We start from the raw sequence: 25,000 nt of genomic DNA on the forward strand, positions 1-25,000 counted from the left end.
CACCCGCACCATGCGCGCACAATTACGCGCGTTCATTGGAGTTTGGCGGTGCTGAGCAAATTTGGTTACTACCCGCCGGCCCATGGCTAGCGTTCTATGGCTAGACGTTTTGGGCTTTCTAGACGCACCGGATCCAAATCGGTTCGAGAGTGTGCACACCCGAATGAGATGCGTGCGGAGTGGCCACGATCACGGGCATGGTGCTCTAGATATTTGGCTAGACCTTGCCACTGACGTGAATGTTCTGGCCAGCCAGACTGCCGCACGGTAAGTACGCACACACACTTTCCCTGCAGTGCGGTGGCCTTATGCCTCCTAGAATCAGCAACATGTTCGTTAGCAGAAGGTGCGTGTTAAAAATGTAACGAATTTGAAATTGATTGATTTTCGATTCACCTTCCATGTAGGGCACGTGCGGCACGAGCTAGAGCAAGCATGATGAAGGATAGGCATACGGGGGATGTGGGTAGGTAGGACATGAATAGGCCGTTTATAAATCTATGGGGAACTAAGGGCAGGAATTTTTGACACCGGAGTAAAGTTATGTTGCTAGAAGGCCTGATTCTAACTATTAAAGAGTCTTAGCGTAGTACAAATTCATTATTATACTCAAATCATCATATTTATTAGATTTTCTTAACATAGCGCCATTTGCCATTGCTGCAAATCCATAAGATTTTCATCTCCTTTATTAGTGACCGTATGCTAGAATAATACAGGTTAACTGCAACAATTCAATAGCAAATTGTAAGATTGTTCACTACAAGATAATATTGTCTACAGCCTCAATGCCATCTAACAAGTCTGTTTCATGCCATGCTTAGAACTCCTGTCAACAATGCTTCAAACACTTTTCTAACTCCTGCTGGAAGTGATTTGAAGCGATTATAGTTCACCCAGATGTTGACGGTCGCGGGGATTTCTATTTGTCGAGACCTGCTCATAGACGGGCAGCAGTGTGTGGCTTCTACTGCGTACGTGCGCTGACAATTCTTGGGAGCGGTCAAGCCCAAAATAGGCTACCGTACCCGTACTGTCACGGGTACACGATTGATTGGTAACGATTGTCTTTTGGGAGCTCGCTCAAACAAATTGGACTTCCCTTTTTTGGGAACGAGGGTAACAGAACGTAAGCCTAGCAGCCGGATTTGAATTACCCGTCAGAGGACGATTCTAAGCCATTCCGACCTCTTAGGGGTAGGGCTTTTGCCCTCATGTACGTTTGCACGCCGATGCAAATAATGATTGATTGGACGATCTGGACTGACACGGTTATGACACCGATCATTTCCTGAGTTGGCAGAATTGCGGATTGGAGACACTTGAATATTCACTTGACAAACCCGCAGGTTGAAAGCTTTCATGAGTAAATTAGCCTTTACGAGGATGCCATGTTCACTGTGACTAAAGCATTGCGCATAGAAGATGCTTCAAATATCATTTATAAAGTGTGTCAAACTGAATGAACCGTATTGACTGCTTTTATAACCATATTTATGATTTTGTTGATTGTTAATTGTATCGATTGACAGCCTTGGTTTACAAGCATGCAACACTAATAAACGATAATTTATAACAGTGTGTCCATGCCCGTGTTATGCCAAGCCCAAGAATGAAACAAACAAACGACAAGATCGGAAACCGGATCGGGAATATAATTTGCAACGTGTTCTTGAGTCGTGTGCTTCGATACCATCTCTGCAAGTCGGTAAAAGATAAGCTATAGCAGAGCGTTACCTATTTACATATATTCGCCAACGAACCTAACCTGTATCAAGGCAAAAAAAAACTCACTTATATTCGTCGGATAGGTGAAATAAACTAAGAAACAGGTAATTCACCCACAAAAGAACATAGGGAAAAAATGGGTCGTAAAAGTTTGCGTAGAAAAGAACTAAATTCGTGTGCAATCAACACATTTCGAAAAGTGGACCAAATTGACATACTCATCTGCTTCGCTTTGGTCGCATTTTTTGATGATACTTTGATGGTATATGGGGCGAGAAGGATCTTGACTGAATGATTTTACGATCTTCGTTTGGCTGCAAAATATTGTGCGTTATTTCGCATTCATAATTGTATCTTTTTACGACTGGTAAATGGAAAGAAGCAGTCAGGTGGATGGATTTTTGTGAAGTGTTTGGATTTATGATAATTTTAACTGTTTTGTGTTACTGGGCGGGCTAGTTCGATTCGATTTGAAGACAAATAGATTGAAGGATTTAAATCCGAAGACTTTATCAGCATGGCGTATATTTTATTTAAAAAAATACGATTATGATTTGACTATTGAAAGAGTATTCTTAAAATTCATAACAAAAAAAAAAAATAAATAAAATTTAAAAAAACTAAGCAATGGCAAAAAAGGAAACTGTCATTGTTGCATAAGCTGATATTTTGTGAAAACTGTTTTCAAAATTAACAATTGAATTTTCTTAAATTGATCTTTGGTGTTTTTTCTCTGTTTGGCCAATCGCCATCCACGATGCTTTGTAAAGCTTAAGCTCGAGTTACTGCTCCAGTAAAATTGAACGTGAAATTTGGTGTGTGTTTACTATATCTCATAAAATATTAATCAGATTATGACTTACTGTACACAAACAGAAAGAAAATTCAATTTCTCAACTATTTAGACTAAACAAAATATCGAACAAACACATAAAACATATTAAAATAATATATTAAACGCATTTCCTTGTGGTTTCCCGCTTTGTTCACGGTGAAAAAATAATGGTCAGCGGTGATTCACCAGGAAATTCATTGTTGCCATATGTTTTACAGTCTAAATAGTTACGGAATAGAATATCCTTACTTCCGGTGTATGGCCTTCTTTATTCTGATAAAAATTAAATGAAATGTAGTTAAAAAACCAAAACCTTCACGCAAGCTCTATTTCGACATTTACGAATGTAATTTATATAAGATTGTTTGTTTAACTTTATTTTTCTCCAATACATTTTACTTCAGCATCCTAAAACGTTTTGCAGTAGTAATACAAAGCGAGCAAAAGTGTTGAATACTTGGAACATAACATATTGTAGCCCTGGGATTCGATAATGTGACCCGAAAAAAGGTTGTTCCGGTTAATGAAAGATTCGCTGGTGAAATTAATTTGACACATCTGGAATGGAATACTTTGCCGCTTTCAACATTTACCATGAATCCAATTAGAAAAAAGTTTTGTTGTTTTTTTCAATCCATTTTCAAATCAATAATTATACAACAAATTATCGAAAAGCCCAGCAAAAAAGGCCATACCTTGGACCAGGTCACTTTCGCTTTCGGGGTCACTTTTTCCTTGCCCGAAATGGTGTCCGAAACGCTTTTACCTAAACACTCGCATTGGATCGTTGGTGCCCGAAAGTTTGGCTTTTCATTGTACACCTTCATTTACAGCCGCCTTACATTTGCGCGTAACTTATGGGAAGCATCGTACCCAAGGATTTGAAATCGAACGTACACCCGCACTTAACGGAGGGTCGGGGAGAAAAAAAAACAACACATTTCGATCACTACACATCCAACGACAATGACGAACGGGTAAGTAATTTGCCGCAGTTCGGAGCGGAAAGTTCGCCATCACATTAACGGAACGGACATGCGCAACCACCAAGGTTCGTGCGCATCATTTGGCAACGACCTTGTTTGGGGGATGGTTATGCTGTGAGGTGACGGCGTATGCATTGTGAAGGAGGGCAGAGGTCTCGATCGTAAATGACTTTAACGCGTTCAACTGAGTTTAAAACGGATAAGGGTGGGGGGAGGGAGCTGGAGAAGAAAATGGGTGGCACTGTCGAAAAGACCTTTGACTACTTTACATCCGGAGCGGTCAGTTTTTCCTTTCCGGCTGTCGGTTTGTGGCGTATACGCGCAGGGAAGATGTTTCGCCCTAATTGACCCTCATCAACGGTGTGTACGGCTGGTCTGCGCACAGGTCGACGGGGCGGCCTTTATACGTGAGAACGCAAATCGATGCGCAACGCATCATCATCATTGGCGGGCTCAGCAGCATCACCGGTTACGGTGTCCGATAGGGCAGAGCATGCAAGCAGACGTGCGGCCTCCGCGATGTGATTGAAGTGAATGCGTGAATAGCATAGCATTCGTAAGGCAAGGAAGAGCCATCCATAAAAAAAACTCACTTCCAAAGTACAACGCACGCCTTTCGATAATTCCAACATGCGACGAGCTTCTTCATCTTTGTGGCTAAGGTTTGAGCTGGTGGGTAGGTGGGCAGCCAGTAGCCAACGACTGTGGAGGTGACAGAAAGCTACTTTCGGATTTATCTTCCCTTCTCCGCTTGCGTCGTGTTTGGTGACGTTCGCTTGGTGCGGATTGAAAGTAAATTATGCTTTTACACTCATCGAGCCTTTGCCACCCCTCAGCGCTAGTTATCACTTTGGTGGATGTTTCTGGACAATTTGAAGACAATTGCTGCGGGGGAAATTATGTGTTCAGCTTACATTTTTTCAGAGTGATCTTAATCAAATCGATGGTGCTCGATAACTTGAATTTATTTGAAAATATATTGAACCGTTTGATCGTACCTTTTGCTATCATTTTATTGTATTGAATACACATTGACCACATTGTCGAATGACTATCGTGTATAATTAAAGATTGAATGGTTCATGACTCCTTTGTATTTCGTTATTCGCAATAATTATATGCATGAAATATATTATTTCTTTCCGAATTGATGTAAAAAATTAACAAAAATATGATTAAACACTACTGTTCTCATGCTTGGTTCCGCGGAAATCTAAATGAAACCCCCCTAGGTTCATATACATCACGTGTAACAAGCAATAAACAATAATAGCTATATAAATAACTAACAAATAAATGAACTCAGGTAAAAACTAATAGACTGCAAAAACAAATCATAAACATAATAAACATGTCCAACAATAATCCAAAATTAAAATCAATCCTTATTAAGTTATTGGATATCGAAAGGTTTTCAATCAACAAACAAGGACTAAAGCGATTAGAACAGTTTTAAAATCACAGTGAACACAAACTTAACTGAAATGTAGTGTCACAACTAAAAAACAATGGAAAAAAAAGGAAACATAGCTTACACTCATTACATATAGGTAAGTGAATTCAAAGAATTTCGAACCTGTTTCAGCATTAACCCCTAAAATAGCATCACTACCAACGCCCTGAAACGTAACTGGTTTCTGACGGTCAAGCGAAAGGATCTCCCTGAAACGGTTAAAAATAGCCCAACGAAAGATTCCGTTGTGTCTGAGGGAAAAACAAAAAAGGAAAAGGATCAACTTCCCACCTTCTGCCCAGAACTCGACCATCGTCCTCGCCATCGATCGGAGGACACGGTGTACGAAATTGTAAAAACCCAAACAAAACGTAACGCAAAGCGTAAAACAAATGGCACGAGGAAATAACAAAAATAAAACCGACAATGAAACAAAACGGAGCAATCGTTCGTTCTGCGTGATAGTTGTTTACAACGCGCGTGTGCGCAAAGTAACGGCGCCTGCGGTTTTTGAATGGCGTGGCTCCCGAAACCGGTTACAGCATTTTGAGTTCCGACCAGGCATCCCAAAACTAAAAGAGATCACCATGCCAAGGAGCAACACAGCGTAAACAACGCCGAGGGCCCCGCCCTCGGGTGGGGCTGCACTGGTTGTGGTTTTTGGACTGGAAAGTACGCGACATATAAAAAAATACCCGTGCACACCCGTAAGACAGTATAGGCCCATGGTGGTTTTATTTTGGCCCATGGTCAACGGGCAATTTAACGGACAGAAAGAAAGGATCTATGCCTCCTGCACAAAGTCATGAGTTCAGACTCTCTTTCCTGATTCTGCTGGCTTCTGCGTGAGTCATGTTTGTTTGGTTTGCATGCCATGTGAATGGGTGGAAGGGTGTAGGGCGTGTAGAAAATTATTATAAATTGCCTGCTATGCTTTGCTGCTGAATGCCAAATTGTACCGGCCTATGGGTAACAAGATCAGTAAAAGTTGAATGCGCAGAACCTCCTGGAGTGCGCCAGTATCTGGTTTTTGCCGTGCCAGGAGTGATCGTGGATCTTTGTACGCAGTGTGATCACGCATTGTCTACGCGCTTTACGCACCATTCACAATAAATTATGATTATCGCAATGGCAAAATCGTTCCTGTGCGTGCTGTAAGGTACAGTTCTGTTCCAAATATACATACCCATTATCTCAGCGTGAGCACGCACTGCGGTGAAAGGTAAGTGCGTTGTGTGAACTACATTAATTATGTGTTCTTTTTGTTGGTTGACATCCTCGGGTTCTTGGGTACAAAACTTGATGAAAGATTTAAATAAAAATCCAAGAAAGTAACCTAATTGTAATGAGCAGGCGTACAGTGGCGCACAAGCATCTGCGTTTCTTTCAATCGCGACATTGAACAGATCTGGAGCTAATGTCGCAAAACTAAAAAACAAAACTCCTCTTTCACTTTCTAGAGCAACTCGATTGTTGCCTTCAAGAAGCATCAGCATTTGAGGTTAACTGTTTCTTTTTTATTGCCGATTGTGATCCACACGGCTCATTGTTGGCCGGAGAATGGAAGGACCTCTCAGGCTATAGTGAGTCAGTGAAAGTGATGGACGGTTTGATGGTGGTCTTTTAATGGTCGTTCGAAGATACGTACGTTATAATTGAAGCTAATTAGCTGTGACAGATGGGTGTCGGAGAATGTCCGAAACTGGACACCGTGGTCATGCCGCGAAGTTGTTTGCGAAAGTGGGTGTAGAGCGTGTAGGACAGTTCAAAAAAATATCATAAACAAAATTGTGCTTAGTTGAACGTGTGGCTCGAGATGATGAAGCGTGAAATTAGACATTAGTACAAACAAAAGGTGACGAATCATTGTGAGTGAAAATAAAACATTTCATACATCGCAAAAGGAAGTTAGCAGTTGTGTAATATTTACAGTGAATGGGATTTCAAACAAATCTTTTCATCCGTGGGTAAGAAGCAATAATAATAATAATAATAATAATAATAATAATAATAATAATAATAATAATAATAATAATAATAATAATAATAATAATAATAATAATAATAATAAAAATAAAAGTAATACTCATCAATTTAGGTATTTTTTACTTTAGCTGTTTGCAGCAAACATACAGAATAATGTAAATGAAAAAATGATTGCGTCTTATGTATAAGCAAATTATTAAAAAAAAAACATAACAAAATAAATAAATAAATAACGAAGTTTCAATGCAGTAAGCATATTAAAAACGCAAAAACTAGAAAAAAACGAATTAGTTTAGTAAAGAAAATATTTGAGGCATGATAGGCGACAGTTTGAAAAATGGCTGGTTCAAGGTTGCTTGGAAAAAGGTTGGGTGCGGTAAACATTTCACAATCGAGTGACACTCCTCTTTCAAAATATTATTCCTATAAGAATAGCCACCGTTACAATGTACGATGAATAAGAAATACTACAAAAACGTACCAACAACAGTAAGTGAGCACACAGATAAACGCACATTGCTCCGCCAACTCCACCAGCGTGCTCCCCTCTAGCGTTACAAATCGAACCCTACACCCTATTGTGTCCTCTCTTGACGAATCGATCGAAATATCTTGCCGACCGGCGTTGGATCTGATCGCACGCTGATATACACGTCCATTGTTATGACAGGCGTGATCAGACCGCGGTGCTTGGCGGATATGAACGGTTCTCCGTGTGCGCGCACCACATCTTAGAGCTCTTGATGCTAATTCCGTTAAACAGTTATTAACACGCGTGTGCGTATGTGCGTGGCATGTAGAAAAGGGAGCAGCAACAGCTGCCCATGCGGTTTCCGCCAGCTGTAACGTGTAAAGCGGGCCGGCGATATTTTAGCCAAGTCATGCGCTGAGGAAGCAGCTCCATCGCTTGGTGACGGAATATGGTTAACAGTCGACCGGCTTTCGGGCTGCCATCGTGCAGTGACACGCCTTACCGTTTGCCTTCGAAGAGATCGGCACAAAAAAGACTTCTTGCCGCCACTGAGGGTTTGGTCCCAGTTGGTTGGTGCGGTTGGTGACGGCGGCATCGGCGTCTGCGGTTTTGCCGCTCGGGGCTTGCGTTTTTAATTTGTTCAATCAATTGTGCCGCCCAAGACACCTTGGGACACCGGGCAGCAAATATGCGGAACATTCTGTGGTTCAAAGGAACTACTAGCGGGCGGGTACATGCATTCCGGCAATATTTGCTTGTGAGTGAGGCGAATCACTAAAATGCGTGTGGGCTTGTTTGGTGCTGAGGATTGGTTCCGAGATTTTGTGTGTGTGTGTTTTTCAATCAGGCACAGGTGCCAGTGATTTGGTATGTTTTTGTCCGTACAAGTTGTTTTCAATTTAGTATGAGAATCATTTTCATCTTTATTTTGGAGATAGAAATGTTTATCCATCTTTTTAAGCAGATTAACTGTATTTAACCCTGCACTACTATTTTTATTAGTATCTTTACTTTAATGTACTATTCTTATTAGAAAAAAAGTTACAACTTGTACCAATTTTCTAATCAATGATACATGATTCATCAGGCTGAATCCTTTCATTTCTGAACCGTTTTGCTTTTTGCATCGTTTATGATGGCAAGTAAGAAAAGCGAAGGCAAATGAATCGTTTTTTTATTTCTATATGTTTTTTGCATGTTTTAGTGTTATCATTGTAACTTATCTACATACTACGTTGAGGCAGAAGCAAAATTTAATAATTTAATACTGTTTGGAACATTTATTTTGGAGCATATAAGTATTCTGTTACTCTGTAATGTAACTGAAAACATGGTTTCCTTATTATTACCAAACTTCGGTTCCCATGTTAAAGTACTGATATCGAAATATTTTTACAGTACGTGCAAAATGCAAAATTGGTGGACAATATTTCTAACATAACATAAATAGAATTACATATCACATGTAAACACAACACCAACAAAACAACATCAATATGCTTCGTATTTCATTTATAGGGCTTATCGAAAGATTGGGCATGCTTTGTTTGCGTTTTTCGATGTTTTCAGAGCCGCTGACGCTTTTTTTCTTCTGATCGAGGCAACTCATCTCAGCACTATCCCTCACATGCAGTCACAATCTTACATCACAGGTGAAAGACGTTGGTGGGAAACTTCAAGAAAGCCCACCTTGATGGACATAATGGTCTTTAATTAATTTATGATTGCTGGGAAACAATTGAACCAGTGAAGCAGGGGCGTCGGTGTGGTTCAGCCAAGAAGAAGGCACATGTCAACTGTCTTCCATAGGTGTAAGCGCGTGTTTGCCGCAAGCGTACCAAAACTAAGCAATGGTAAAACATTTTCCCAGCCAAATCGATCCATAAAGATCGAACAGAGAAGGAGAGAAACTCCTGGGCGCCGTTTGAAAAGGGGATTGCCTTGCGGAACAAAGCTCTACAGTTGGTGGATCAAGCCGGACGAAGGAGAGATGACTTGGTGATTTATGGAAATATTGTTCTACACATTCGTTTCGCGCTGGCTTTCGAAAAACGCTTCACGGAATCTGGTGTGGATCGATGACTAGAGCTTTCTCTTCTTTGTTGGTACACACGATGGTACACAGATCGTGAGGAGGCGCGTCTGCGTGCCGTGGATCCTCGCGACAGTAAAGACAAACACTCGGGAAGGTTGCCGAATGTGTGGATCTAGCTGGGTAACTGTTTATTTCAATCTTTCCTTTCAAACAGTACATGGGGTTGGCTCCAAAAGCAATCCGTTTTGACCGTAGGATCTGAAAAATGAATCACATCGGGTTGGAAGAGACGGGAGTGCCGAGAAGTGTCACCACATATTTGCTGGAATAGCTTTACCGTGCCGTGCTCCAGAGTCCTTTCCTCGTTTTGAGCTGCCGGGCTTGGACACGTGGAAAGGTGGATTGAATGTTGAATGACCCGCGGTTTTGTGGAGGTTTCACATGTGCTTACTTACACGGTTTATGCAACCGCAAAAGTATGGGGTTTTTGTGTAACACGAGTGCGCTGCTTTATTGTCGCTCGTGGTGGTACATAGGTTTTCTAACAAATCACTTCAGACCAGCGACCCAGCTGCACACGAACATGTTAGTTGGGACTAAGAGTAGTAGGTACAGAGTTGTAAATAAAACTGACAAACGATTAAGATTTAGTTGTTTTCAACTTGGACAATGTGCGATTTCTTATAATATGAAGTGATTAGACGTAAATTTCCAACTGCTCTGTAGATTAAAATACGGTATGGTGTACCTGTACGACACTAGAAACGTCCATTTTTGAAACAAAAACTGATCCAAAATGGCACGCAATAATGAGATTCCAACATGTATGAAAATGAAGTCAGCAACGTCATCGCAATGAACATAAATCCCGCTGTCCTAGGGATGACGAAACTCGCATGCCTTAGGATCCCTCACCGTAACCTCCGCCTTACAGAATGCCCAAACAAGGGAGCCCGAACGGTGCACTACGGCAAAACCTTCTGGCCGTTTGCTGGTTTCCCGTAGATGGAAGTTCTAACACCTCGGCCCGGTACGTACCTCTGTACGTCTGTTCGAACTAATTACTTCGAGGTCAGTACGGTCGAAGCGCGTTCCGACGAAGCGGGTCGTATTTATTACCGCTAATGAGTGCAGGCGGGTATGGTTAGGCGTGGCGTATCGTCGAGTACGTCCTAGCAATCAAAGGAGTTTCCACCGATCAGGAGCACATACAAAAAAGCTCTACCGATTCAAAGTGGGTGTGTGAGAGCACACCATTAGCTTCAATTCGAGCACTGCGAGGTCGTAGGTCAGAGGCTTCCTTTTGGGCTCGGTGAGCTTTTGTGTGGAAAGGCGGGAGCACTTGAAAAAGGGCCCTGGACAAGAGTATGCGGTTATGTCGGTCGGTGCTAGAGGCGATCTTTTGGGTGAACCATTAAACTTCCGTTTTTGGTCAGCGGGCTGACCCTCGGACCAGCCTCCACAACCTCAAATCAACAGGGCATTCAAACAGACTGCCCTTTCCACCCTTTATGTAGTGTATCTACAATCGAAACAGGGGGTGAGATGGGGAGGGGAAGAAGATTAACTCATTAGTGGTATGTGTTCGGTTTTGTTTTTGCCGCAGCTGTTGTTTAGCTTCTTGACGATTTCGGCTACACGAAGACAATTTATCGTTGACGCTTTCCACGCGATTCATGAGACCGAGGCGGTAGATCTTTCCTTACCTGGGAAAGATAGAAGAACGGGAGAGGAGTCGGGTTAGAAGAACCGATCAATCATTAGCTCTGAAGCGGAGGGTGAGCTTGTGTGACGGGGGGCCGATTTTATGCCGAACGTAAACATCGTGGTAGCTTGGTTGCGTGTCCGACGGTGTCTTAGTCGGTCGAAGGTGTCCGCTACCGGTGACACCGTACGGAGGCAGTAAAGTGTTTGGGTTCGGTCGGACTGATCGATCGTAGCGCAATTAATTAAATTAATCAAAAAGTAGAGCTAAATGATATTTAATTATACTACCACGACGAGCTCAGAGCACCATTGACATTGGACTCGTCTCGGGTAGGAAGGAGGTAGATAATGGGGGACCACTGCTGCTGGTGGTAAGCTATGTTGGTAGCCCCAAAACCGCCACCAGCTAGGGTGTCTTAATTCCTGAAACGGTGAATGCTTGCCTCGAACTGTGCTTGGCTCCAATCGATTGGCAACCTAGAAGTCATCTGGAACCCGTCGTCTCGAATATCGACGCGAAGAGGTTAATTATCGAAATCATTATCGGACCCGGTACGATCGGATGTCGTGCAGTGCATATAAAAAAAGAAAACCACAAGATCCTATCTCGATCACGCACGCTTTTGCACGCACGAAACCATGCTGTAGATTCAGAGTATCCGATCGGCGCATAAGATTTAAAACGGCTGCCACCGACGACGAGTTGTACCGCACTTAGTTCGGATACCATGTGCAGCAAGCCATCGTTTTGGCTCTGGTTTTTGTTTTAGTAATTGCACCAAATGTCCAGCGACGCCCCTTAACGAAGGATCCTAAAGGGACAACCCGTTATAGTATCTCGACCCTATAAAACCGTGGAGGATCTCATTACGCGCATAAAGCGTCATGTTTGGACGCATTCGCTTGATTATCATTAAAAGTACGACCCGACATCAACGTTTTCCGAGGGAGGGTCTCGTATCGAAATCAATTTTACGCCCTATTTAATGGCTTTCGAGTGATCAGGTCGGGGCGGTGATTAAATACTTACAAGCGCCTTCCACATGAAAGGTCACTCAAACCAGTCAAGATTAAGATAGTAACGTTTGAAGCTTTGGTGAAACGTAGTGCTTTGTTTTTTTTTGTTTTTGGTTGTTGAGGTGCGTTAGATGATGTGCAGAAAGGATACATTTTGCTGGGACTTTACGATTGACGCACGAGTATTTAATACAATGAACTGTGCAGAGGGGTGTGAGGAAGACAAAACACAATAGTCCAACACGACGCATCTGCCTTTCCGTAAATGATCCGTTTGGGAGGAGGTTCCTTGAAACGATAATCTAAAATTTCGTGGGCAAACTCCCCGGCTAAGTCATCGATCGGTGGAAGATCTTTTGTAAGAGTTTGACGTGTTCAACATTAAAATTGTAAACACAATCAAAGTTTAGCATCTACCAGTGAAAGAGGAAAACGTTTAGGTCTACGCATGTCTGAAAGCAACGCCAGATGATTGGCAAACTGTGAAGAAAAGGAGGAGAAGTGTTAATTTAATTGGGTATCTTCATACCACCATCTCTGGGCGAACTGTCCACGATTTTGTGACTTGCTTGGTGGGTGGCACCGTTTTGCCTTTTACTTCAACATGAGCTCTAATTAGGGTGGTACACGGCGAAAAGACGAGATGTCCCATGAGTAGTAGGTAAATTTTAAATGGGTTTCTTGTCTCGGGAGATTTCATCATTGGTCTTGACGAGTGGAAAAGTCTTGATACACATGAAAATGTGTGACGGTAGCTTCAAAGCCCTTTCTCATTATGCTATACATTAGTGCACATTAAGTTGAAACAATTTGGTATAGTGTACAGACTAGGTAAAGCATTATAGTATGAAACATGTGTTTGTCAAATTTTGTTTGTTTAAATATGTTTCTTTTTTATTATCATTATCACAATAATCATAATCAAAACCAAAAAAAAAGTCTATTATTTTTCTTATGGTGAGACTGAAGCTACATAAAAATATGATTTTTTTTAAATATCAATAGATTTTAAAACTGTTTGTTTTGATGTATAGTTACAATTATTTTTTATCGTGCTTATACGGCCGTATCATCATTTTGGTAGCCTTCAATGAATAACGATAGCCTCGGAAGTAATACCAGTGTATTCCTTTATTTGAATCCTGCTTCCCACCCTTCATGTATATACCGTTCAGGTTGCTAAAAGAAGAGAAAGGTTGTAATAAAGTATGATAAAAAAAACCTTTACATGCCTTTTTAAATACCTTTGATAGCAGTTGGAGTGCCACCCGCCACTTTTAAAAGTTGCAGCACATAAGGTAGTAGCATCTTGGTCAAAAGTAGTGAAGTTACAATTCAACTGGCTGCTAAACGAATCACCCACTATGCCTGAGTGTAGGCCAAGTGATTTGAGCCGATATTTTTCACTCGCATTACCGATCATAAAGTTGTCGTATTTCGCAAAAGCCGTTACACCTTCAAAGTCTTCCATCACTATGAGCAACTCATGGCGTTCTGTGTCCAGTATTGTCTTGAGTTTCTCGAGGCCTAACCAATGCTCACCCCATAAATTACCGAATCCGTTTTTGTAATCCGTCCAGTTGCGATTGAAATCAACCGAACCATCAAATCTTCTCTGGAAGACGGTCCAATTGCTACCGTAGCCATGGTTGTTCGACCCATCGCGAAACACTTCAAACGAGTCGTTGGAAAATCGGATAAGTTGCACGAAATATACTCCAGAATCTTGATGTGCGAGTTTTTGAAAAACTTCTTGTTTCAGACGTTCCTGCTCGAGTTGAGTTTGCTTCACGCTGAGTTGCAGTTGTTCCAGTTGTGTTTGCATACGTGATTCAAATGCTACCAACTGCGATTGCAATAGCTCAAATCCAAATCCTGATAACGTCGTGGCTGCCTCCAGTTGGGATATACACAGAGCACAGATAACTGCAACTTTTATTATGTTTATGTATTTCATCGTGTAACTTGCTGTACAATTTTACCGAGAGAAATTAACTCGGTCCGTTGCGATGCACGGTTTGACCACTACTGGATGGTTTGCTGATTGTGGCAGATTGGTAAACATTGAAAAGGAATTCCAACCTCGTATTGGAATTTCATGTATAGCACTTCGCAGATAGTGCTATCAGTACAATGCGCTATTATTCAACAAATGCTGGGTGATTACATGGAAACATAACACGGAAAAATTAAATATTGACCATTGGAAAAAGGTCAAGATTTTTGCCAAACCAGAATGATTCACGTGTGCTAGACCAATAGGTTTAAACAAGATTTTTACCTAAACCAAAGGCAATTGATTTGATTATACTAAGTGAAAGAACCGACCCTTAGTAAGTTCGAAAATGGATCGTTCTCATAAAACAAGTTGGCTCATAAACTCATTCTGCCGTTTATTAAGTATGTTAAAATGATAAGAGTGCATGTAGCATTTTTCTTCTGCAACATAGGCGAGGCTATCAATACGATTAGGTTATTATGATCTGTTTAAAAAAAATCAGAGCTTAATGTTTACAACACAGTATTAAGAACAATTCCGCTTTATTAGATGCACTTTGCCATTTTACATTTTAGTCTTCTTAATAGCTCTATAGCTCCTTATTACTCCTAGCATGGATGTGATATTCAATTAGCAGTTTGAACACCATCATCGCCAGCACAGCCTACCAATCGTCGAGCCGATGAAAACAAGACCGTATCAAAGTGATGCGTGAGAATTGCCATCAGTACGGCAATCAGTGGGTGCAAAAAAAGAAACCCCAACCAAATCTTGAACCACCTAACGAAAAAGTGTCAATCGTGTGTCAATCGATGTATGGCTCAATACAACCCTCCGTGCGTACCGTGTTGGTGGTAATTGGATTAAAACGGAGTAGCCTGCAACAGCAAAAAATAGAACCCTCTAGTGACGGAATCACATTTTCACACCACATTCGCAGCCTGAAACCTCGCACGACGCTCTAACCGTTTGAAATGAAGCAAAAAAGCGTAATCGATCCATTAGTGACGAGTTGGAACTTTTTGTTTAATTATCTAATTTAATTTAGCGATTTTTTGTACACTCTTCCCAGCTGACAAACGTTGTGCTGTTGAGAGTGAACATTTTTGTTGTTGTTGTTATTATTGTCGTTTACATTCGACCTCACCTAGCTACTTGAAAAAGGGTTGGTCCTGGTGGTACAGTAATTGCGTCTAATTTGTATGAAATTCACTTAAAAGGAAATCCATTTCCATGTTGCGAAAGGGGTAATGGAATGTCAAACGGCTCAAATGGGGTAAATAGTGATGAGAAAAAAGATCGTATTGTAAGGTAGAAAGAAGTAACTGCATTCCTTATCATCGATTTTAGTGCTCGTGAATGGTTGTCACTGTATTGCAATGATCAACTGTTAGTGGAGTAAAATGCTGTTTCGGCTTAAAAGAAGAAAATAAAAAAAGGAATAAAAAAATTTTGTCAATGCATAGTTTGAATAGGTAGAATATCTTAACTGTGGAGATATTTATAATTCTTGTCATTTTTTATTATTTAAAGTAAACAGTTCTACGTACAAGTATCAAAAATAATTTATAATATCTGTATATATACTGCAACACAGTTATTTACTGTTTTTTCATTATTAAATGTTGTACCCATATGCTAGAAAATCTTCAGCATGTGTCTACTAGTAGCTCAATACCTCTTACGAAACTGCTTCCGCATGTGCCTTAGCAGAAGATGAATATATTTTGTGTTCGATCGTGTACGATCATATGGTCCACTGACCAAACAAATGTTTCACAAATGTCATCGGCATCGCTTACCATCTATTAATCATAATTTACTTTCCTGATTTCGCTTTACCACCATCAAAACAATTGCACCAAACATGAACCACGAACTTCACAAAACATATGCGTTATAGCTGTCGGCATAAACATCATTACTCATCCAACGGCATCGTGCAGAGCTGTGGTTTGATTGTGCAGCAAGGGACACTTTTCGCATGTAATGCTCCATGCCCATAATGCCGATTGTGCAAGAAAATGCTACTGTCGACAGCCCTGTCGACTAGCGTGCGTTGTTAGACTAATGTAGCATTTTGCAGTTGCAGTTAAAAAAAGGGTAATATTTGACCACGACCGTCACGAAAGCTATGTGGACATTTTGTGCCGTTCTCGAGAAGTTAGAGAAGAGAAGAATAAACTATCCACTGCATCCTTTCACTGGGTTGGAGGAAAACGTGTTCTGCCGCTGCTGCTTTTCCTCTCCGGCAGGCAGCCTCTGTTTGTCCGAATCGTACATCGATCTTTGGGTGACAACGGTACACCGAAAAAATAAATAAAATCGCTCACTTTCGATGGTTCTCAGCCAAGCCGTACTCATGTGTTTCATCACGATCCGGGTGGCACGGAGTCGGTCCGCATCACCGTACCATCGTGCTTGGTGACCTGGTTTATTTATTTATTTATTTCATCTCCTAGCACTGACCCTCCCCTGCTCCAATCTGAGAACTCATCCTCCCCTGCGAAGGAAAGGGAAAAGCTTAATGCGCTTCGCTCGAGTGGCGAGCACCGAAGTGTAATAAAAATACTAAAACCCGCTAAAACCCTCCGAAGGATCAAGGGCCCTTCTCGTCGAGCGTCCGCTGTCGTTTTTTTTGCGCCCGCTTTATTTCGCAGTTTTAACGTTCCCACTTACAGCGCGCGCAACTTGTTTGCACCGGCGCGTAACGTCCACCGTGACCGGCCTCCGTGCACCGTGCGTTGACGCGTCGTGAGAACTTTGTAAATTGAATTAAAAATCAATCAACCCGAAAGCCCATGAGCTCGAACTGGCGATGGTGGTGGAGTTTACTTCCCCATTTTTCCACCTGGGGAAGGTAGTTGGGTGCTGCCGTGCACAAAATACGTGACATGGTCAGAGCCGTAAAGATGGCCGATCAATCTCCGGCGCGTTCCGACGCAAGAAAGGCAAATTAGAAGGGATGGTGTGAAAATACGAAAAAGAAACGCAAACGTGCATAGTATGTCGCCGAAAGGGGGTGTAGTGTTTTTTAGAGAAGAAGAAGCAAATATAAGTGTTGGGTACCTTTACAGCATCAAGAGTTGTTTAAAATGACCCATAACGTTAATTAGCCAAAATGAAACACGTGCACTGTGAAGGATGGGTCAACATTTATAAACTCAAAACAAAATCTGTCACTGTACAAAAGAGAATCAAAATTCAAGCTATATATGTTCTACATGTTTTTCAAATGGAGGGTCCAACCATCCGATAAGAAGTGTAAGTCTCTCACCACGCAAGACGTGTAAAATGTCAAGCTATAAATAGTTGTTTAGCGAATATGCGTGTGTGGTTATAACTACTAAAAAAAAAAAAAAAAAGTCTTATTTTGACCGTGGAAATGTAAACTATCATGACTGATTATGATGTTACTGAAAATGGTAATTTTACGGAATAGCTACTATATTTAATATTTTAACTTGGAAAAATAATTCTTATTTAGAGTTTTGTCAGTCTGTCTAAATCATTAAAAAACATGTCCCTTACATGACCGTTAAACAGTGATAAAATTCGCCACACAAACTGGGCACAAGGAAGACAAATACGACCCCTGACAGATGCTGCAGCTGTGGCGGCTGCGGCTTGACGAAGAAAGTGAGAGGAATCTGATTGATGTGTTTCGCGCATGTGTGAGGCTCGCCACTGCTAACGTGTCATGTTATATGATCACGTACGGGAGAGTGTGCTCATGTTGTGCATCGGTGCACACCCGACGTGACACAGAGTTAATCGATGTTACTGCCTGTTGCGGCCGATGCTGCCGCTGGCTGCCACCTCAATGGTATGGTCGCGATCGTCGCCATTGATTGATACGCGGCAACGAGTGAATGGTGAGCGAAAGTGTTTCTTTTTTCGTTGCTATTTGCCTTCTCACGGTCTGGTAGAGGGTAGTATATTGTGTATGTTTTGCTCGCAGAAGCTATACGATTTTCGAGTACATTCACTACTATGGGAGAGAGAAGAATGCAACGCCATTGCATCTTGTCGAGATGATTGTAAACAAAACAGTTTAGGGAAGGGGGGCGCGTATAGGCGTAACGTGTAATGTTTTCCTGGCACTAATAAAGTCGCATACATTTCATAGGGTGAAATGAATGTTGGTGAGTAAAGAATTTAAAAAAAGCCTAGTGTGATCCGATCCTGCCAGGAGTCGAACCTGGAATCTTCTGATCCGTAGTCAGACGCGTTATCCATTGCGCCACAGGACCCCGTTGTCATGAGGATCGCTAGAAAAGTATTAGAAAAAATATTGCACCCAAATCTCAAATAGGTGCGTGAATCATTTTTTTGCGTTTTTATTCGATTAGATTTTCGTTTCACTGTTGTGTCCTACTATATTTATTTACTTTAAATAAATATTCTAAATAATATCAGACTAACAAACAAGAAACATTATGGTCGTTATATACATATATAGTTCTTTATGAATGTGCCGGTATGAGTATTTCGTATTATATTTTGTCCATTTTATTTTACAGCTAGTCTTTCCATTTATCTCAGCATTTGCCTCAATATTAATTAAAATTATTCTATAAGGGTAATACTAATTTCAGTTATTTGATTTTATCACTTTATTGACAAAGTTTGCTTTCCATTGTCACATTTTTACTTACTTCCTTACTTACTTATCCGGCGCGTCACAATTTTACTACATTTTATTAAAGCATAATCTTTTGTTCGCTTTGATTATATTCTTTTGCAAAGATTTATCTGCTGACGTCTGAACAAATAAATCTTTGATGAACACGTTAAAACAAGCCTTTATTGCCACATAACACATCCCATTTATCTTTGGACTTTAAAATTTATTGTCCAAAAGCGGACACGAAATATTTCTATACGTGTTGTTTGCTGCTACACTAAAAGAGAGCTAAAATAACTCTCACTGCTTTATGGTTATATTTGCCTATCACATATATGCAAAATCTTACCTTGCTGGTGGTGAGTCAGGAAGCGAACAAAAGCTAATTTATATCACACCAACCACTGTTAGTAGCTACCTTTTTATTAAATCTTTTCTCCATTTGATAGACGGTTAAACCACTCCCAAAATCTTTCAAGGTTCCTGCGCACGCACGTAGGGGATGGTATGTTTTTCGACCAGATCCGCTCATGCTTCACCTACCTCGATTTGCATCCTTCAGTCTATTTCGCTTTCGATTGGTGTGGCAGCTACAGGGTTGACTGTAGTGGCCGGCTTACGCCCACCTGTGAACCTGAACTAGTTTTCACCTGATCTCGTCAAGGAAGGAGCGCACCGTATGTTTTACGCCAAGATACGAAGGCGTACCACGGAACAGCCTACGACGCCAAGCAGCACTCATTGTTAGGGTGCAGGAAAGATCCTTCTCGGCCGACGCGAGGCGTGGATGATCAAAATCGATCAAACCGGTAAGCAAGGTGCCGCACGGGTAGGCAAAGTATCCAGGGCCGCTCTAGACAGCCTATTCCACAGCTTATGCCAGCGACAATCGTTAACTCGAATCAGAAACTCAAAACATCGTAAATGTGCACGAGTGCGCGCGCCAACCTTAAGAAAACATCGTGTTTAGGCGGTTGCGCGAAACCCATCGGTGCCCAATCGGACTCGATTTACATTTTATCTTGCACGTACGATCGAAGCAATCAAAGTGCTACCGAAAAGTGAAGTGGAAGCACGGTGCCGACCAAACAATCGGTAGCTTGTTGCGAGGTGTTTGAGCAGAAAATGCAATAAAATAGGTAAGCCTTCCCCCAACCGATCTGAAGGTTCCGCAGATTGATCGGAACTCATTTTCTCGCATCCAGTGGGGTCGTTGGATATAGTGTTTTTGAATTTACTGTGCATGTACGTGAAGCATGTGTATCGGAGAGGCTGGGAAAAATTTATGAATTTAAATATATAAATTAAAGCTGCATCTTTTGCAACAACATATTAGGGAAAACTGTTTCTCACATCACAGGGTTCACCCAAACGAAATTCCTGACAGTTGCCTTGGATTAACCTCAATAGCAATCCCGGTCAGATTCAAATGGCATCGCAGGAAATATTTTCCCACACAAAGATGCAAATGCAACTTGCACGATCGAGTGGCACTTTGGTGGGTCGATTTGCATGGCAAGGAAATCGTAGATGTACTTTACGTATGTCAATCCCCCTAGAGATCTTCTGAGTGGTTTTCGTTTTTAAATTTTATCAGAAAACTTATTTATATTTATCCATAAGTGATAATCCATATTTGCAATAACGACTGATAACGGTGATTTCGGAAACTAGTTTCTTCGCCACCACTTTTTATTTATACAATACAAACGGTTTCAGAAAACCAATAAACCTTTTTTTGTCCATCACATTTTTATGCTCATTTGTCACTTTCGTACGTTTGGCACATTTTCCACGCACTGTCAACATTGATCATGGTAGATTTGTGCGCGTTGCGGTCAGTGCGGGAGTAAAACAGCACGCAAGAGAGTAGTATCCCGCTAGAACAACCACATACTATGTACGTCTGCAATTGCAACACGCGCTTCGCACTTTCTGCAATGCCATCCATCATCATGCATATCAAAACATTAACCGTAAATTTATGCCAATTTAATTGAATTACGTTGAATCTATATATTCACCCACGAATGCAATAAATCAATTCCTGCTCCCTGCACTATGCATCTTTCAGTTAGCTAGGGTTTATAAGTACGTCATGGCGGATTGTTTTGTGTTTTCATTCTATGCTACAATCGCTGTATTCTCGTGCATTGCCCAGTGTTTTTATTAGCTTATTTTATCTTTCTTAGTAATTGATTGAGAATTAGGTAGTTGTATATTTAGATGATAGATTATCGTTACAAAAAATGTGTCTACATTTTTGTAGTTGAAATACATGTTAATCAATAAATTGAAATTCGAATAACTGCTACTGTTAATCACAATAGTTTAAATCTCAGCTCAGCTTTAATATTTCATAACCAGCAGGCTTATAAAAGTGTTATAACACAAACGTGTGTGCGAATGAAATAGATAATTTCTAGCATGCTTTTTGTTTCTCAGCGTTCTAAGAACTAAATCAATCGCCTAGAGAAAGGCTTCAAACGGCTGCACCCGCTCCCGTATTAGACGGTGACAGGCGTTAAAGTACGTCGTGTTGAAGTGTGTTGACACTTCACTTCTCGCTTAAACTACATCGACTGAACAGAAGAGGGTCGCCCATCGTAAAATTACACAAAAGCCGGCAAAGGGCCAGCGAGTGCACACTTTATGGTGCACGTTCTCCCCGCAACAAGAGCAGCATTTGCATTTCGAAATGCAAATGCGTGAGAGCGACAAACGTCGGTTTGAGACAGCCACGTCCCATTAGCGAACATAAATTTTATTATAGGTTTCAGTAAAAGTTATAGATTAATGGCAGCGGCTGGAATGTAAGTGCAACTATCAAACGTTTTGTTGTGGTGGGCGTTGAAAGAGGTGATAGGATAACTAAATCTAGTTTACTCATCGTATAACGTGCTCGTTGCAGCAGTCTGAAGTCTGAAGTCTTGTATTGTTAATATTTTTTTATTCAATCCATTATTACATTTTTGAATAACTGCAACCAAAATATCATCACTGTCCCAGTTGAGGCAGGTCAGGTGCATGAGAAGCTCCTTCCACTAGCCTCCACAACGCTCACCCTTCCCTCTATGAAATGAAACTCCGCAACGCAACGAAAGAAATGATCATATAAAAACTAGCGCCGATCGAGATTTGCGTCAGGTTATTTTGTCAACTTAAGATTGGCAGTCCAACACCGACACCGACTGGTACATGCTTTGATCGACAGTTTAATTTACTCGAGAATGCAATTGGGACGAAAGGGAGCATTTGGTCGTACGCTTCGCAAACTGTCGCATTTTGTTTCAATCGATCTTAGAAAAAAAAAACAAACACACACACACACACGCACATACAGACACAATCACGCATACACACATATATACAGATAGAGCGTTCAAGTGCCACCGACGTCGATGCTTGAAAGTTGCCGCCACTGCAGCAGCGTTCCACGTACGCAGCCACATTTGATCGGCGGGCTGTCTCGGGGGGTTGTTGTTCCTTTCCCTTCCAATTTCTTTTGATCCTGCCCCACGTACCTATTGGCTGTGCCCTTTGGCGGTACGAAAATGTGCGACTTCTGTCCGTCACTTGAGCGCAAGCGAAGGTACGAACGCTAAGTCTGGCCGGAGCTGCCACGTCCAAGAGCGAGACATTAAATAGATTGTACCACCACGTGTTTGCCTTCCCTTTTCACGCCGCTTTACGATCGTGCATTCTGGGCCGCACTTGACCGGCATCCACAAACGCGACCGAGAGCGGGTTAGCCCCTCGTTAGCCCTCAAGGGTAGGACGGTGGTCGGGAAAAAGTTCGAATTCACCGCCCATTCACAGTGCCCCAGCCCCAGCAGAGGTCATACGCACATGTTGCCGGAGCATGTGTCTCCATTTTTTGAAATCATTTTGCGCTAATGAAGCGGACCCACACTGCGCATTGGGTCACGAGCAAGAATCATACGCGCGGCTCCCTTTTGCTTTTGCCTCACCGTGGTCCAGCTAGCTGGCCGCTGCCATTCTCGGGCAGCAATCTCGCAATGGCGCGGTGACAACAATTAAGTGCACAGCCGGGGCAGGTTGGTTTGCCAGTTGGTAGTTTTTGTTTAGTTTTTGACTGGCGCAAAACGAATTGGTCACCACGCGAATGGCAATTTAATTGAAAGGACACGAACATTGATTCGGAATCGATTGGCGGGGTGGATTGGGCAAAGGGGATTTGAAGGGTGCAAAAGGACGCGGTCACTGTCTGGCCGCGTCCGTGCGGGAGGCTCTTTCGTGAAAGTATGGGTGCGCAATTGTGATCGGATTAACTTTTACCAACACGTGGGACCTCTGGTTTCTTTGGTCGTTGGAGCGTTTGAATTCCCATTGATTTGATTGCTCCCATTTCACCTTGACAGAAAGGGGTGGGATTTTTAGTGGGTGAGAAATTCGTGAACTAGAAAGGAGGATTGAAATTGGTCAAATAGTAATTCAATAGATTGCATTACATTGTGATGTATAGCGAGAGTCACACGATTTATTGAGCTAATGGGGGTAATGGAATATATTATGGAATGGGAAAAGTAAACAAAAATCTTATATTATAGTTGCATGAATGATCTCTATTTTTTGTTGATATTTAAATAAGTTGTAATTTTTAGTGATGTCAAACAAATCAAATTCACATGTGAGCACCTAATGAATATGTATGTGTGAATAATAATGGAATAAAACGATTTAATTAATGTTAGAGAGAAAAGGATCATTTATTTGATAAATAATTGAATAATAATTTGATAATATATGTAGTAAATAATTTGGATTTTACATTTAAAAATCAGTTTCCTAGACTTCAGATAATTGGTTGATTGGAAATAAACTAAGGGTTTTGATAATGGATAATTTGTTGATACAAATTTCCATTATTTTTGGATTTATTTCAAATTCAGGAAATGCATCAAATTTCATTCACTAAAATGAATTTTGAAATGATTTTTTTAGACTATAATGCATATGTTATGTTTAGTCACTATAAGAAAATATATCCTTTAATCTCCGATCACACCTTTGATCTTTTCTCAAAACACAATGTGATGTTGGATTAGCACAGAAAACAAAATATCACCTTACTCTGGACTCGCATGTCATCTGGATGCAATCGAGTTAACCCCGTTTGATCTCGAGGTGAGGTTGTCACATTATTAAAATCACACCACACCCCTCCTAGGGCAGGAGGCGGCGGCTGGGGAAAATGATTGGAGACAAGGGAAGAGAGAAAGAACCACCTGCGGGGTAACGAGTGGTAGTAGCTGCTGTTAACCTCCTATTGTTCCTGCTGACTTGCATGTTCACCGCAGAGTGGTTTTTGAGCGACCCCCTTTCGATGGACCCGCCGGACTACCTGGCATCGTATTGCTATGGGGTATGTCCAGTGCCAAACAGGGATCAAAGGTGGAACGGAGCAACGTACGGAAATTTACATTCGTTCAAAGCCTCCCGGCGTCACCCCAGCGATAGTGATTGCGGGCCACATGTATTACCGTGTTTGCATTGCACCCGGCCAGGGCTAAGGGTCCAATCGATCGATGCAATTGTTCGAAGCGTACGTTGCATTCGTTCCATTTCGTCCCTGGTGGTGATTTGCGTCCGGCGGGTTTGGTTCGAGTCTCAATGTGGGTAAATCGATCCCTGCTGGGCTTGGGGTCGACCAGGAACAGATTGCTTTGTCACCCTGGCAGCCACGAACGCTTCGTCGCGGTACAAGCTTGAGACCTCCTGGGGGCTTGGGAGATGCGCATGATAAAGCGCGTGAATGTGTCGGCCGCGCGAGGTGTTGATGATGGTATTGCCTGAACGTTGAGTATTAACCAGCAGCCAGCAGTAGTCGAGGATAATGGAAGATCTCCTGTTCGCATCTGTTTCGTATTGCAGAAGGTGCAGTGGTCGGCAGTAGCGAGACAAATCACGGTCTGGATGCAGCAAGACGCAGGTGAGGTGTCGACCCTAGCACAATGGTACAATTGTGGCAGGTTGTCGCCGTGAAATTGAATATTTACATAAGATCTTGAATGTTCATTAGCGGTGGATTTTATGAGGACTTGCAGTGTTGTAATAAAAATATTGAAGCTGATTGTTTCGTGAACGAGCAAAATGCAGCACAATGCATAATTCAATATTATTTTATGCTATTC

General features: G+C 41.6%; 2 protein-coding genes and 1 non-coding gene across 3 annotated transcripts in view; all 3 read right to left on the minus strand.

The window, feature by feature from the left end:
• The window catches only part of LOC121599567 (Krueppel-like factor luna), a 136,006-nt gene that overhangs the window by 64,629 nt on the left and 46,377 nt on the right, over positions 1-25,000 (minus strand). The window lies entirely within an intron of this gene.
• LOC121599568 (microfibril-associated glycoprotein 4-like) lies at positions 13,200-14,237 on the minus strand. Its single transcript, XM_041927452.1, has 2 exons — positions 13,464-14,237; positions 13,200-13,398 (listed from the first exon to the last, which is right to left on the minus strand). Exons 1-2 carry the CDS (start codon positions 14,174-14,176, stop codon positions 13,260-13,262), a joined length of 852 nt encoding a protein of 283 aa, XP_041783386.1. The 5' UTR covers positions 14,177-14,237; the 3' UTR covers positions 13,200-13,259.
• On the minus strand, positions 18,399-18,471 carry Trnar-acg. Its single transcript has one exon. It is a non-coding gene; the product is annotated as a tRNA-Arg (tRNA).

The sequence above is a fragment of the Anopheles merus genome, chromosome 3L (assembly GCF_017562075.2).
Source record: "Anopheles merus strain MAF chromosome 3L, AmerM5.1, whole genome shotgun sequence".
In the NCBI taxonomy this organism is placed as follows: domain Eukaryota; kingdom Metazoa; phylum Arthropoda; class Insecta; order Diptera; family Culicidae; genus Anopheles; species Anopheles merus.